Raw genomic sequence first — 17,721 nt, 5'->3', positions numbered from 1 at the left:
GTTCATACCAATTGAGAAAAAGGCTGTGTGCATTCACCACACACACATCATGTGATAAAAAGATCACAGCTGACTGAGACACAAACAGCCAGACTGGGAGGACCATGTTTTCAGGCCATCACTATGCCACAAAATCTTAATTCACAGCAGATACAGAAAGCAAAAAAGTTAACATCAATAAGAATGTATCACAGGAAACTTCTCAAATGCCACAATTCCTTTAAAACTTCTCCCAAATCCACACAGCAGACTCTTTACAGTTTCCAGTGAATAATCTACCAAGTAACCACGTCTGAAGGGTCCTATTTATATGAAAACCTCAGTCAGGAGCATCTTTCCAATCATTCAGCTCCTTTTACTTGCTGCTTGTATAAAGTCTCCAAAAGGATGCTAACTTCAGGTGTCTCCTTCCCCACACCTTTGTGTTACTGAGACAAGAAAAAGGATGAACTTTTCCATTCCCAGTCTCTAAACTTTAACCTCACTGTATACTTGACTCTTAAAAATACAAATCATTAAAACCAATAGTCATTACAACAGCAGTGCTTCAACAACTGCAAAGAACAGTAAATACCAGATTCTTACATCAACTTACAAACATTTAGTTCCTCTTAAAGTCATCCATTCCAAAATTTGTCTTCACTAAAATTCTTAATACAGGCATTTCAAAAAGCATATCACGGATGTGGAGGCTGTTATTTTCTCAAAAGTTAATGGAATTCACAAGGTGTTCTATGTGTCAGACTGCCTTTGCTTTTGAAGAAGGGCTCTAAAATGTTAGATCCAAGCAACATTTGTACCTTCTTTTTTCTTCCCATTTCTGCATGCTTACACGCTAACATACAAGCAGCAGAAGAGTATCTTCTGGATCTGAACCATGGAATGAGTTAGGACAGGGACAGGGAATGGAGAGGGGAGCAACAGATATAATACACACTAAATTCTTTGAGTCATAACCCTACAGCTAGCAAGGTTTTGTCTGCCTTGTGAGGGTTTGAGTTTTTTTCTCCTTAATTTCCAAGAGTCCTGAGTCCTGACACAAAGAATGTAATACTGACTATAATGTATTTAGATTAAATATTCCAGATGGAAAAAAGGGCAAAAAATTACAGTAATTTTTAGCTTTAGAATACAAACTACAAAAAAATAGCAGTGATCCTTCAAAGAGAGATTAAAGGAAGCAGATAAAAGGATAAAATAATTATGGACAGTATGAAGACTAATGTGAAGTCATGTGAGAGACTAACAGCAAATGCACACTAGGAACCAAAAGGAATCCAACGGATGCAAGCCAAACGTGATTATTCAGAAGATTAAAGATATTATTAGAGGTAAAGACATCCTTCAGAACTCAAAACTCCATCTAAATAGAACTGACTTAAAAATACAGCATAACAGAAAATTAACTTTATTAACGTAAAAAAAAAATTATTTTTAGGAGAATCTTACTAACAGTAATTAGTAAATTTCTAAACACATCAGAAGCAAAAAGCTTTCTGGTAGAAAAGGATGCTCAGGTGGTTACAGAATTATCAGAAGGTGACATTTGAACAATATATTAATTAATTGTATTTTATTCAGCAACCCTTTTTGAAAGAAAAAAGAAAAATAAAACTAGAACAAACTTTAGAAATCATCTTTAAACTGTAATATCAGTAAAAAGCATTTTTTAAGCAAGGTGCCACGAAGTAATGATTTTCTCTAGAGCTTCCAAAAAAGAATTCCAATATGTCCACATCCTTCAGCATACACTGTATCCCTTAAACAGGTCTCAGTACAAAAGTAGTGGAAAGCAGCCAATATAATAAAAAGCTTTAAAATCTGCCAAAGGCTGATCCTGGGAATTCTGGAGCAATGTATCTAACATCTGTAATGGACAAGTTCACACAAGTGTAACAAAAACTAGACTTCCTCTACACTTGAACAGTAACACCATACTGAGAAAGAGCCTTTGCAGGAAAAATCCACAACTCACAGAAGTAATAGACTTTTTCAAAGCAGTGTGGATATCAATTTAAATGCAAGAGTTACTTAATGTTCTCTTTTTAGCTATTGATTTTTTTTTCACTCACATTCCCTTGACTGTATGACATGGTATATGGTAACACAATGTGGTCATTGTGGTATAATAAATACTCATTAATAATTATGATCAGATAAGTAATATTTCTATTAAGTACAACATAAATTTAAAAACATATATTAAAGTACTTTCAATATACCTATTGTTAAATGTTAAAATTGAAGCTGGAGAAGAGGGTCATCCACTGTCCCTGAATCTTGTGATGATTGCTAAACAAACAATATCATTTACAGTTTGAAACAAATAAAAATAGTGTCTATTTCCAGAATAAGAGAGGAATTGTTTGTTGCCATTAATTAAGGCACATGAATTTTTACTTCAGGCCAATTAAATATGCAAAGTACACAGTTGTTCTCACCAAATGTACGAACTGCTATATAGCAATTAACACTCAACTGAACAAAACAAGCAGACAAGTCTGGTTTTGAAAGATAAAAGCTTTAAATTAAATACATAAATAAATAAGATACAGATCTGAAAAGGGTTTTTGAACTCTCCAGAGATTATCCCTGCTCCACAATCCAGCAGAAGGAAGTGGAAATCCTCTGCCACACCAGGTGCACGGCTTAATTTGAGGAACAGACACTGGAGCAAGTGAACAAATGGAATAATCAGGCCAAGCATCTGAGATAAGATCCACTCAATTAGAACTGTTTTTCAATCCTAGTAGCTAAAGGGAAAAATATATTTTAATAGTCAGTGTACGGTGGGGTAGGGAACAACTAAAGCTAAAAAAACCCACTTTTTTTTTTAAATTACTGAGCCAACAAAAAGCTGGATGTTGCATGATTTGAAAGCTTTCTGCAAATGTTTACTGAGAGCTACATTCAAGTGGTACAAGTACAGTGTAATGAAGGAATAACAAAGGAACAGTCTTCAGCAAGGAACTAGCCTCTACAACCAAATGCTAGCTTTGTCAAATCAGATGCTGCCATTAAGCATGCCACCTGTTTCCTTTCCCCTACAGCCCTTAGTGAATGAAAAAGTTTTGAATATTGCCTTATTCCTCTATTGGATTAGTCTGTCCTTATGTTACAGTATCTCTAAGTGTCTGAAAGATATCTAGCACTTCTCAGAGTGCTGGACTCAGCTATTTCTTCCATCCACTGTCTCCTTGTTCTCTTCCACTGCTCTTTCTCTTCCCACTCCAGTTACCCTTCTCCTAGGCTCTCAGGTTACATTCATACATAATGACCAGTTACCAGAAGCATGAGTAAATCCTGTGTATAAAGAGCATTTGCCTTCAGTATTCCTAAGGGCACCATGTGTCATACTCAGGAGTATGACATACTCATTTTATTCCTAACCTGGAGTCCCCAAGTAACAATTCCAAAGCATCTAAGCTCCCCTTCAGACTTTAAGATTTGCTGTGAATAGTGGCACTGTAACCTACAATTTAATATCTATAAAAATCAGTAGATTAACCATTCTCCTTAGCAAGACTGAGTGAGGTGTGCAGCTCACAGGAAGATGAAATTAAAATGGTCAGAGGTTCTGTAACAGCAGCCCACTGTATACATGTTGTATCTTTGATTTGGTTTTTTTAAAGCAGAAAAAAGGTAAGAGTAAGAGAATCAGCAGCATGAGAAAGGAAAGCAAAAGCAAACTTCTAAAAACTAGGTTAAAAATTTAGTATTTCAAGAAAGACTTCATAAATATATTAATGAGTCACTATTACACATTCAAAAGGTGCTAACACAGTAATGGGATTTTTAAAAGGTTTTACAAGATCAGAAAGTTGGACTGCCTTAATTAGGCCCTTGTGTTTAACAGTGAAGAGAGCATTAGAAAATCTAAGGCAGGCTGCAACACAGAGGTGAACTATTCTACAGAATGGCACCTGTATCGGGTAGTGCTTGGCTTGTGTATAAACCACGAGACTAAAAGAAACCCCAAAACTCTAAACCATGGAAAAGGATTAAGTCTCTATCCTTTCCTTCTGCCAGTAAGTGAGTGATAGCAGTTAATAACACAATATGTAAAAAACTTCATTTGTTCTTATTGATATAATCAGTTGTCCCTTAAAATTCAACAATTCTTTGTTCTTATATTACAAAAAGATTATTTTGGCTAAACTGTTTATTCCTCAGAATAAGCAGTTTATTAATCCTTATTAATCTCCTCTTTACAACAAATGTCTCTGATCAGCCCTGCATACAGAAATCTTTCTATTTCTGCTCAGTACTTATTTTCTTAGAGCATCTTTAAGACAGGGTGATCAGAGTATCATCTCTTGAGTAGAATGACCACACACAAAAATCTAAAGTCAAATTCAGTAAGAGTCATACTGCCAGTCTGTGGAAGTAAAACTGGAACTAGTAATATATAACTTAAAGCAGCTTGTAATGTGTCTGTCCAGTGATGCACCTAGAAACTGGGAAAATTAAAGCAATTGAATCTAAATTTAAAATAATACTGGATATCAAGAAGCCATATAGCCATGAAAATACAACTTTAAAAAATGCTCTAAATATTCAGTTTGATACCCTTAAATCGTTAGCTACACTTTGAAATGGTTAGTCACTTACCCACATCAATGAGACACTGTAGGTATGAGATGCAAGAAAACTTGTAAAAAATGTAATGACTAGATGGCTTGTTTTTACAGCAAGAACATCTGACACAAAACATATATACTCAGACCATAAAAAAAGAGAAGCATTGCAGCATGTTGGTTCTTAAATCCACAGATTTCCATTTCATCTTATCAACTGATTTAACACAGTGAAAGGGTAAATATAGCAGTAAAAATATATAGAAATTGAACATGGTGTTGGGAGAAAAACAGAGCCAGAAAAAATGGCACCATCACTTACAAATGCTGCACTGGACTTGGATATGGGTTTTGTCTATGGTGTCAAAGCATACTTGCAAGTTTTTGTATTCTCAGTTAGAACTCTATGTTTTAGCCATTCTGCCCTCTTATACATTTTACATGGACTGAAACTGTAAGGTATTTTACATCGTTTAGTTACTGATACAATTTCTCCAACATGTTTTAATTGCAAAAGCCAATTTCCTATAAATTACACCCAGGAAGATAAACCACTTTGTCTTAGTGCGTCTTTGTCTTAAATAATTGTGTAACCCTCTCTTACTGACATCAGCAAGAATGTTCAGGAAATAAACAAATCACTAACAGCATACACCAATTCATTTCTAAAAGTATGCATGAAAGATATGAAAGCTGTTCTGCAGAAGTATATCCCCTTCATTATTCCATGTTACATTTAGAGCTAGTCAAGTCTGTATGGAAAACACAAACTTTTGCTGGAGAAAGAATGGCACAGCCATCTTGCAGACAAGATTCAAGTGTGATGGAACAGCAGGAATCAGGAATTATGACGAGCTGAAAACAGCTGAGAGTAAACAGGCAATGAGCCATCTGTTGCTGTATCTCCCCACCATCTGAAGTTCCAAATAAAATCTCAGATTTTTACTGTGCATTTAGTGAGGATCATTAATCCCCAGACTTCTAGTTTTTATACAAGTGTTTCAGCTATACTTCTCTGCAAAACAATTTTAAATAATTTTAAAGGATTCTTTATGTATATAAGCATTCCTACAGCTGTATTTAGGTTCTGCAATGGTAAAGTCAGAATGAAAGTTATGAAAACATATTATAGGTAAATTTTGACAACCAAATATTTTCATTGCAGAAAAATATCTGTGTTTATAGTCTCAATCACCAAACCTAAAATTAAACATCCTGGCACACCTGCAATTTTGAATGTTAATTTTCAGGGTGATTTGGCTTTTGCTTTCTGTGTGTTTGTTTAGCACTGCCTTGGTTTCTTTTTAAATAAAAAATCCCTACACATCATAAGCATTGATTATTTTCCTTCTTTCTTTCATTTCCCACTCTGAAGTACTAATCACTATCTAAATTTTACATGTATATACACACAAACACACACGTACATGCACACACACCACCTTAACTTTGAGATAACTGTCTCTTTCTCTAAGGAATCACTGTCATTTTTAAGCTATTTGTGAAAAGGTCAATCTTGAAAACATATGAAAAATAAACATACATTCTTGTTTTCCCCATTATCATTACTGGAACCAATAGAAATTATTTCAGGTTTGTTCCACACTGATTCCTCTCAGCTACTTACTCCTAATGTCACACAGTTTATTTGTGTCAGGATAGTAACTGTGCAGCAAATCATTTCTCTGGATAAAGATCCAGCATGTTCCATCCTGTCTCTCCTAATGCAGAACTATATACAATGGGATGCAATGGATGAAATCTTGTAGAATCAGAGAATATTAAGGGTTTGGGAGGGACCTTAAAGATCATCTAGTCCCAATAGGCAAGACTTCCCTATAGACCAGGTTGCACAAGGCCTTGTCCAACCTGGCCTTGAACATTACCAGGATTGGGGCATCCACAACCACCCTGAGCAACCTGCTCCAGTGTCTTACCACCCTCATAGTAAAAAAAAAAAACAAACAAAACTCTTCCTAATATCTAACCTAAATTTCACCTCTTGCAGTTTGTACCCATCACTCTTTGTCCTATCCCTACAGGTCCTAACAAAGAGTCCCTCTCTGGCTTCTCTGTAGCCCCTTCAGACAAGTATGATTTGAGATTTAAACCAAGCTGTTTTATTCAGTTTCTTTTTGAAAATCGAGTGTTTGTTCTTCAAAAAGAATTTTAAAAGTATTATTTATACTGAGCTAGTTTCCCTAGAATTATCCCTCAGTCTGGAATCTAATGAATCTCAGGAATCCAAATTAAACATCAGCCCTTCAATACATCAAAATTTCTGTTCAGACAGGAGGCATTGGAAACATAATCAACCGTATTATTTATACTCAAAAAAATAATTAAATAAAAATAGCAGAAGCACTTGAAGTACATGGAGCTCTTAATATTATGAATGTTTTCACTAAAAGCCCCACCTATGCCATAAAACTCACTAAATTAACTTTTCCCCGCACCATAAATCTTTTCCACCTGAGATGCACGAGCAGTAGCCTGGAGTCTGTTACTCTTACAGATGTGACAGGTAGCCTAGGAAAGGTTTTCTCCTTTAAAGCAGCATCGTGTCAGCCATTGTAAAGTGAAATGCTGTGCCTGCCAAAATTCAAGTCTTACTCCATGGATATTTCCTATGCCCAAGAGGCTTCACAGAAGCACTGAATACTCTTCAGCAGAAAAACACTCATACTAGACCAAAGGCTGAAGGACTTTCACAGAAAATTCACTTATTCAAAATGAAGAGTTTATGTGATTAAATAATTCATATTTTCCCTATATATTCTCAAATGCATAACAGAAAAGCCTATAGCTGTTTCTATTTTTCAGAACTCTCTTCTTTTAAGTAATCAGTGATACTATACCCTACCATGTTATTCTGCTTAAAGTACCACCTTCCAGCTTTCATTCAATTTTGTATTGATTTTGTCTTTCAAATGCAATTCATCATTATTTAAAACTGTCTCTAGCATTTGCTCAGCAGAGACTACTTTCTGTTTCCTGCATACTAATTATGTTCTGTGGAATACAGAAAAAAGCTTAGGGTTGAGAAGCTTTTCTTCTAAGTCATTTGGGACTGAAAACAGTTTTAAAAGATGCATACTCTTACACTACATTCATCCACCACCATGTTGTTGGACTAGATGTTCATGATAAGTCCCTTCCAAAGGATATATTCTATATTCTGCCTCTTCCTCATTTAAATTTTTAACATCCAATTTTTGCAGTAGCAAAACCCACTGCAAATTATGTGCCTCAAAGGAGTGCTAATGTTCCAGATATGGTTTGTTAAATAAAAATACTGAATGAAAGTATAAATTACATCAGTTGTGACTGGTACTGACAATGGCAGAGATGGTATCTTCAGAACCAATGTAATAAAATCTAGAGTTGTGCAGCACTTTTAGAACAGAAATACAAACTATATTTAAGAGGTAAACTATGAACACATGGAAGTTGTTTTCTAACAGCTGAAGTCTCCACAACTTTCTGCTGCCTCCTTACATTCCATAAGTATCATTTTCATCACCTATCCCAACTCAGAAACCCTATGGTATAGCAGCCTTCTCTTTACACAGTTTCCCTAGGACTCAAAGTGCAGCCTTGCTTTCTCAAAATGCCCACGAAAAATTAGACAATAAGCACGTGAAAATAAGCATCATTTTATTCTAGCCCAAGTGAAATCAAAAGCTTTTGACCTCCACAGACCCTGAAGGTGGCCTCCTGCTCAAACTTAAAGACAAAAGCACAATCTAAATGTGGCCCAAGCATTTAAGTACAATATCCATTAAGACCCCAAATTCTATTCACAGATAATTTAACTGTATTCATACTAAAATGGTTAGGGTTACATACTTAAGGCAGCCTGCAGTGAACAACAGAGGGTTTCTACCTAAACTGAAACTTGGTGAAATGTATCAGCTGAGACACACAACATTTTTAAACACCAAACATCAGTTTTTGAAAACTGTACCTTGCAACCACGTTTTTGAGATTTACTGGGGTAGAATTCTTGTCTAAGTCAAAAAAGTTACAAAACTAGTCACTAAATCGCACTGTTAAAGCTATATTTGCCTCTTCTCTCACAGACAAAATTAAATTATATAAAATTAAAAAGGGATTAAAGCTAGCACTTTATGGTCCCTTCAGTCTGTAGTTTCTCAATCACTTTAAGGCAGAATAAACCAGCACCTTTATCAAAAGAATTGATCCTGTCCTCTGTGCAAACCCCAGCCATTCATACACCCCCTTACACAAGCATAAGTCTTCACTCAGTCACACAGGGAACAGAATTGGAAAATTGATTCATGTCCAATTAATTAAGAAAAAAAACTTCCTAGGGAGATGCATTTAAAATTGCCTTCACTGCTTCCTCATTTATCTCCCCAGCTCTCCCAACAGAAATTGAAATAAGGCAAAGCCACATTTTAGGACCTCCCAGTATGAATTGGCCATGCTGCTCTGCAGAAGCAGAGACAGAACTGCCTGAAACAAAATGCTTCATGTTTTTTACTGGTAATGGAGGCAAAGCTATCAAACTTTGGGATCAATAAGATAGCCATTTGGAAAACCATTTCTGTGGAAACTGCTTCAGGTACCTCACTTGCAATACACCTGGCTGAAGTGCCTGAGGCTGGTGCTGGGGTGGTCTAAGCCACAGAAAGGCTGAGCCACGCAGAGTCAAACACATCCTCAAAAATCTGCTTCCCCTGTGTCATGGGATGGGCTGTTGAGACACACGGTGTGACACAGCTGGCCCTTGATACACAGGAGTACCAAACACATCCTGCTCCTGTCCCAGTAGTCAAAAACAATTTAAAGCTGTAAAATCAGTAAGAACACTCTGGAATTACAAAGACAGGGCTTATGACAGAGCAAATGCAAACTCTGCTGGACTGACACTCAAACACCACATAATACAGACTAGAAGAAGCCAGGAAAGAGGTACAGGCAAGGCATATTCATAAATACTTACATTTTGTATTTTTACAATGACTGTTAGTTGTAAACATGCTCTAATTAAAAATTAAGACAAAAATCAGAATATGGTTGAAGGCTAGGCCTGACCAAAATGATTATCCATAACTCAGTATCTAAGGAATAGGTGGCCACCAATATTTCTGAGGCCCACCCACAACATGCTCTTTACTTACCAGTTTTAAAATCCGAATGGATTTTTCCATATATGCAAAACATGCCAAAGAACTGTACTACAATGAAGAAGAGTCTACCTACACAGAGCTTTTGTAATTTTAAATTCTTGTGAATTCAGGGTGTGAGACTTAAATACTATTGTCACAAGACAGTCAGCAAAGACCACACATTATAATTCAGTTTAGTTTGTCTTTTAAAGACTGGACAAATACTACTTTATGTATGAGGTCTGACATGAAGCCCTTTTGGACAAAAAAAAAACTCAGTAGCTTTTCAAACTCAACTCACTAGCAGCTGAATTTTCACTGTACAACTGAGGTCAAATTGAACAAGAATATTAGTTTTTGCCTGAAAGTTTCCTCTCCATCATGAGAACAGAACTCATAACTTAAGATATTGACCCTATTTCCTTATATCAGTCTTAGTGCAGAAGAAGCTTTGTTACATTTCTTTAATACCACCTTTCAAAAGGAATAACATTTGAAGTGCCAACTTCTTCAGAGACAGCAGTTATGTAACAGTCAGCTTATATCAGTTTCATTTTTAATGGAAGATATATATCTTTGGTGAAGAAATATTATCAGTAAAAAAACCCCCATTGAATTTGCCAAAGCACCACGGAGAAAGTTTTGTTTACCAAGAAAAAGTACAATTCAATTTGGACACTCACTCACCTGAAATCACATTTTCTAATATTCCTAAGTACATCTGATGTTCTCCAATTCAGCTGCTACCTGTATCATACCATTGTGTTAGTGCAAAGAAAAGAAAAATATTTTTCCACTTACGTCTCTGGCAGCCTTTGCTGGAATCTGTCCTTGAGTCTCTCTCAACTTGCGAGCATTGTCAAGTTCTGCTTGAAGCTGTGAAGCTAAATCCTTCAAAGATAGTGATAGTACTCCATTAGTTTAACTATCTTAAAATTTCAGGAGGTTTCTATATCAAAATGAACTATTCATTTCATTTTTTGTGTTTTGATATAACATTTTAAACTCTAATGACACAGGAGACTAAAGAAAACATCAATATAATTTGCACAACTCTTTATAGGATATAACATTAAAAAAATGTTCAGAATAGAGGCATCTGAAGTATAGGAACAAGTATTGCCCTACAAAGACCAGAAAATATATTCCTAAACATTATTAAGTTCTACTAATAAATGCTTTGCATAACTACACATAGACATTATTTTATGTACAGGAAGCTAAATAAGGAAGCCTTAACACATCATATCCTTTTTTTCTTTTTCTTTTTTTTTTTTTTTTTTTGCTTTTTTTTTTTTTTTTACACACACACACAGATACACACCTTTACACACATATATCAGCTGTATGGGTCTAGGGAAATATCTCCCAGAAATTTTTGCTATGAAGTTTCACATCTCTCTACACTCGATGTCCAACTTCTGCACTTCAAACCTTATTTTGAGAATTAAAATGTACAAGAGGTAGAAAATAAGAACTGTTTACAGTCTTGTGCAAATTGGTTTTGATGCTCCTGCTCCCTTATCCATCTGCCTATTAAGTAAACACAAGTATTTCAGAATATCCTGGATTGCTAGGAATTGCCAGCCTATCAACCTGTAAAGAACAGAACCATTCATACTCTAACTCCTCTGCCAGTTTCATTGACTGGACTCCATTGTGCCCACACCTGCCACCCCAAAATTAAGTCATTTGATCAACACCAGGCAGCAAATCAGTAACAAAAACAGTTTGAGAATTCATTTGGCTATTATATATATTAAATTACCTATTTTATTATTTAAAATGTCGTTCTTTGGTTTTAGTTTGGGTTTTTTTAAACTAGGTTGATTCAGAGTGCATATAAAGAAAACTGTATCTATAAAAATAGCAATAAAATTGTAGTACTGGTTTCTGCCACATGATTTTGGGTCAAAACAAAACAAAACAAAATGATAGAATAGAAAATGAAATATGTTCTCCCCACAGAATACATGTGTATTTTTCATCAAATCACTTGCATTCTGTTCCTATCAGGTTGAAAAGAAAAAGGCCAGATTTGTGCCCGAAGTTTTGTTTAGGTGAAGCTACTGAAACTGAGAAGTATCAGAAAAAAAAAGTTAAAGTTTACAAATTTTTGCTGCTTTCCATCAGTCTTTGGAAAACCTTCACCTCCCCAGTACTTAAGCTAACTAACGTGTAGAGAGCTTACACTACACCAGTCCCTCACAAACCTATCATATAATTACTTTCATAAACATATTTTTCCTCACTAGTGTATGTTTTTCAGTATTAACTAAGAAAATTAGAGATTAACATATGGACATATCTATTTAAATCACTAATACTACACCTAAGTAGGAAATACATTGCTTCAAGTTGCTTTTCATTCACCTTTGAAGCTAGTAACATTTAAAATGGACAGGATTTCTAGATAAAGTACTGCTGTTCAAATGTTTAAAGCTACATACCCACATCTGTGTCTAAAGTCTGTGGAAAAAGAATTCATAACATAAAATTGGTTTGAAAAGAAAATATTTCTTTCCTCCTTAAAATTTTTGATTTATCTGATAGGGGCCTTAACAAGGATCAATACCATGTCCTAGTCCAGCAATAATGACAAAACATACTTAAACTTTTCACAAATCAAAGAATAAATAGCTCTTGAGAAATACTAATTTACTACTTGGAAACATAACATGTTTTATGTATTACTATAAATAAATATTTATTTATTATTTCTTAAAGATGCAGACTTTGCTGTAAATATTATGTCACAAGAGGCAAACTAAACAGGTGCAGTAAATATTAATCTTAAAAAAATAAATACAAAAGCCCACAGTGATAGCATGTGCTTCTAAAAATTATGAAAATAGTTCCTTAAGAGCAGCTATACAGAGCCAAGCACTTGAAAAACACAGCTTAATAACTAACAGACTCTGACCTTGTTATAACTGAAACTTCCAGACAGTACTACTGAAGGGAATTAACTCATTATAGCCATGTTTAATGTAATAAATAAAATACATAAACTTCCAAATTAAGTGTTGCACAAGAGTGAAATTCTTGTTCCTTCAGGTAGCTGGCTGAAACAAGCCACGTTAAACGTGCAACTGTTTCTCCCAGCTCCACAGACCAACCTCAACCAGGGCAGGGCCACAAGACATTCCACAGCTGTTCTCAGTGCAGAGCTGGCTGCAATGGCATATGCTATCCCGTTCAGTTTTACAATTTCTATTTCATAATTAATAAGCCTGCTGATACAGCAGAGCTATGGACCACAAGCACCAACTTGTGACAAACTGATGAAATAAGTAAAACCCCAAACACTGTTTACCTTGAAACAAAGACAGGGAGCTTTGTAGTTTTCACCTGCTCCCTTTTTTATAAAAAAGACAATAAATACTATAAAAAGGGCAGTGAACAATTTGTTTTAGATATGCTGCTTATCCTAAAAGCCTGGGGTCCTGAATCCTCTACTCTAGTCTATGAACTATTGTGTTTAAAGCAGAAATTGTGTAAAAGCAGTATCTTCAAATCCTACCAAATTTTTCAAGTCTTTATTTGCTTGAATCAATACCCTTTAAAAAAAAAAACCAAACAATTAAATCCCTGTGAGCTTTGAAGAAAAATTGCAGTAAATCATGACATTGTTTCACAGTCATTACCGTGTCTCCCATGAGTTCTGCTTTCACAATCCTCGCTCCCAGTCTGTTCATCTCCTCTTCACTAAGGACCCGAGGCGGCTCATCCTTTGATGATCTGTAAAACACCAGCTGCACTAAGGCCACAGAAAACCAGGGCAATATTCACCTGTGTAATTAAGTATGATAAGCATACTACACTTGTACATGTGCTTCTATTGGCAAAATAATTGAAAACAACATATTATAAAAATGTATTTGCAGACAGAAGTTGCCAAGGACTCTGAAACCAAAGAGCTTGAATAAAATTTTTATGAGGTCTTTGCTTCCTTTTACTCTTGAGATCAACTCAAATGAAAAGCACTATCTATGAACATTTTCCCAGCAGGAAAAAACAGTCAAGAGTCAGTAGCAGGTATATGCAGGAAAAAAACAAGGGAAAGAGAAACAGAAAGTGTTATTTTAACCCACTCTAATTCTTCTTTCTGGCTTTGGCCACGCTTTTACTTCTCGGCTCCCGCAAAATCACCCATTTCTGAGTTATTCTGTTTGTCAAATGGCCTTCCACCTCTTGAAAATTACTTATTTTCCCCTATTTATCTGCTCACAGTACAATCTTTCATATGAATATGCTATGGCTGATACAGTAGAGATTCCATGGAAAATTAACTGGTACCATTTTAAAAATATGAAATCCCCTTAGAGAAGCCACAGCTGGTAATAAAGAACATTGTACCCTAATGTTAATACTAAAAACTTAGCATACGAATTTTTATGATATTTATTAAATAAGAAAAGAAATAATGCAAAGAGGCATCAAGTAAGTTTGGCTCTTGCTCTCTGGCCCTAGTAAAGACTAAAACCAATTAAAAGTAAAATATCTAACACAAAAGATACACAAGAGTATAGTTATGATATTGGTTCCTACTGTTAGAGAGAGAATTCGCTCATTAATTGATTTGGTTAAACCCTGTAGGATTTGAAGAAATCTTTGAAGATGGTGTCCTCTTTATGCACCAGATCTCTCCAGTCCTGAGAAAATTACAAAGTTGCTTTTCATCATTTTTAGGATGGCCAACCCAAACCCTCAAAACTCAGGAGAATTTACTTTAATTTCACCAGAAACAAAACATTCAAAGATTATGTTCCCACTTTTCCTTAAACTGGATCTTTCAAAGCAAGGCAGACTACTTCAGAAAAGGGAACAAAAGGTGTTTATTAATTCCTGTATGCTTTTTTTAAGTGGTGCTAGTGCTTGAATCATTGTCTGAACTTTTTGAGACTTCGGACATTGTTTTGATTTGCTTTTTATCTTGTCTCAAACTCTGAAGCAGTCACATTATTAAGTGTGACTTCCAGCAAACACTAACTGATGGACTTTTCCATTAAGGGGAGATCCCTTGGACATCCAATCAGCACTTTTAATTAACCTGTGTCATAACTGTCCAAAACACTTTGATTTATAGGCTGAAGAAACTTCCTCTGTGCTTTAGAAAAGACAAAATTTAAAAGCCCTACTTGCAAGATGAGAGATGAGGAACTGAACTGGCAACACCTATTAATTCAAGCCTTCACCTCAAAGATTTACTTTTTGTGATTGACAACACTACCAGAAGAGTACATGTATCACAAGTCTTGAAACTTTAAGAAGAAAAAGAAAGCAGCAGCTTATAAATTACTCTCAAGAGGTATCTACTGCACATATCCAAACCTGAAATGTTCCAAAAGCCAGAATCTTCTACAAAATACAGTACAAGGAAAAAAAAAAATAGTTCTGACTCTAGGAAACAGAAAGACAGGTTATTCACTATTTGAAAACACACAGAATCTCAGGAGTTAAAAAGTCATCTTAGCAGAACTTGGAAATAAGTTATGTCAATAAGGAGAGGCTACATGGTTTTGCAGGCCTAAGTAATCCCTACTTTACAAATGAGTCAGCTTAGTAATTGCATTGGCTAAGAAATATGATTAAAATATCAAAGAAGATGCACAATTGGGTTTAACAGCACCAGAACGGAAAACACATGCAAAAGAAAATACCAGCTGAATAGTTTCTACATCTAGTTCTCTTCTGTGGGGAAAAGAATTATCTTTTCTATCATAATAATTGAATTCTTTGAACTTGAGCAAGTAAACCACTTCCGCACACAATCTCATTTCCCAAAATTTGCAGCTTTGTCCAGTTACAATTACCATTTCACTTAGTAAATGTGGCAGTTCAAAAAAAGTCACCGTTTTTGTACCTGCAACTAAAAAAAGTGAATCACCATTATTTCACAAAAAAAAAAAAAAAAAAAAAACAAAACACAAAAACAAAAAAACAAACACAACTTGAAAAGAGTAGCTGCTTCTTTGAAGAAAACAGTACTGAGGCAATGGTATTACTAACTTCTACTCAATGATTACATATTCTACTGTGTCTGACTGGATGGGATGGAATTTATTTTTTCCACAGCAATGTGGTACTGCGTTTTCCTCCACACTGTGCCTACCCCTCCCCTTCCCAGGCCATTCTGCAATCCCAGGAATTCCTGTTATGCTTTGGCCTTTGTGGACCAATGAAGTATCCCTTGACTATAACATGAATTCTTGCCAGGCTAAGGTGGCACCTGGAACTTTTTGGTGCCAGCCACAGTGGGAACAAAGGCAGAAATATTCAATCAGCCCCTGGCAGCCTCTGATCATTACTCACATGAACACAGCCTGAGTAAACTGTACCGTTGCTAGTGGAATTTCCAAAATTCCAGTGACTGAGCCGGGCTGTGGCCAGGATGCAGATGTACTGATGGCTGTATATATTTATGCATTTATACACTTCTATCCCTATATATCTTTTTGTCCATGTGTATGCACATGTGAATTAAGGTACCTTACAGCAAGCAGAGTATGAATGTTGCAATCTCAGATCTATAATTGTCACTGTTGTGATAGTAGATCCTACTGACTCACTATATAAATGTTATATTAGTCAATAATTAAGTACTGCTAAAACCTTGTGAATCATCTTAAAACTCTAAATATGTTCAGACTGCTGCTATATCAGAAGCCATGTAAAAATTTCACCTGTGGTGAACTGATACTTTTAAAACATCATACTAAGATCACCTCTTGATGATATCTTGGACAGTGGTTCTTCAGGTGATCCTAATTAATTACAGATGTAATCCTTGATATGTAAATTGTTGATCAAGTCTGAGACAAAGATTGGACCAAGCCACACCTAAGCTTCATCAGGAGTTTAGAAGCAAGGGTCTGCTTAGAACCTTGTGACTCAATGGAAGGGTCCCTCTAATCCTTTTGTGTCTTCAGACTCTGTGTAAAACATTCTAAATCAATTTTAACTCAGTTTTCCTTTATGTGTTTCATTCATGTAGTAAATAATAGAGTGAAATCGACCACTGAACTTTGTTAAGTCTCATTTTTATGACTTTTATAGATTTATATTAAAATTATATTATTTTTGCTAATACCTTAGATGGTGACTCTTTGAGCAACCCTAAACCACTCATTAGTTAGTGACCAGCAGCCCCTCTGGTGCTGTGCTTTGGATTTCTCTGGAGACAGTGCTGAAAACACAGCAGTGTTTTGGCAGTTGCCTACACAGCCTCAAGGCTTTCTCCAGTTCTCACGGTGCACCCCCAGCCAGCAGGCTGGAGTGAGCAGAGGCTTTGGGAGGGGTCACAGCCAGGACAGCCAAACTGGCCAAAGGGCTATTCCATGCTATATATTGTCATGCCCAAGAAAAAAAGCCTGGAGACAGCAGTCTTGCCAAAGTTGCTGCTGCTCAAAACCTGGCTGAGTATCAGTCTGCTCGTGGGAGGTGGTGAGGGACTGACTGCCTTTGTATCACATGATGTTGTCCCTTTCCTTCAGTCGTTAAATTGCCTTTATCCAATAATGAGGTTTTTTTCCCTATTGCTTTTTTGGTTTCCCTCTGCAGGAGTGAGAATGAGCAAGCAGCTGGGATGTGCTTAGCTGCTCACTGAGGTCAACACACCAAATGCACAAAGCAACAACCAGCTCCACACCTCCACCCCATCCCCAGCACGCAAAGGCAGGCAGGGAACAACTGTGGACTGTGACCTTGTACCTGAACAAAGTCATGAACAAACCAGGACCCAAGAGCTGAGGAAGTCTCAGAGGCTTCACTTCAGACATGCCATGGATCATTCTAACCAGATGGATCATTCTAATCAGAAGTTTACAAAGAGCATTTTACTGGTAAACACCAGGCACTTCAGTGCAATAACTATTGGGGCAATATGTAGGAGAAGAAAAAGGATCATTAAATTTGAATGCCTAATGTCTCATACATACCAGGTTTAGTGCTACCAGATCATTTTTTCAGAGTAATTAAAACAACTATAAAAATATACTTCTCATTTT

At 35.9% G+C, this 17,721-nt stretch overlaps 1 protein-coding gene across 1 annotated transcript in view; it reads right to left on the bottom strand.

The window, feature by feature from the left end:
* CWF19L2 (CWF19 like cell cycle control factor 2) overlaps positions 1-17,721 on the bottom strand; it is a gene marked incomplete at its 5' end in the record, with an annotated part of 59,024 nt that overhangs the window by 22,939 nt on the left and 18,364 nt on the right. Inside the window, 2 exons of the mRNA XM_083855945.1 lie at positions 10,514-10,603; positions 13,360-13,453. Of these exons, the coding sequence (XP_083712071.1) occupies positions 10,514-10,603; positions 13,360-13,453 (184 nt within the window). The remainder of the gene's footprint in view (positions 1-10,513; positions 10,604-13,359; positions 13,454-17,721) is intronic.

This window comes from Zosterops lateralis (genome assembly GCF_965231275.1).
Source record: "Zosterops lateralis genome assembly, chromosome: 2".
In the NCBI taxonomy this organism is placed as follows: Eukaryota; Metazoa; Chordata; class Aves; order Passeriformes; family Zosteropidae; genus Zosterops; species Zosterops lateralis.
This window is presented reverse-complemented; position numbering and strand designations above follow the sequence as displayed.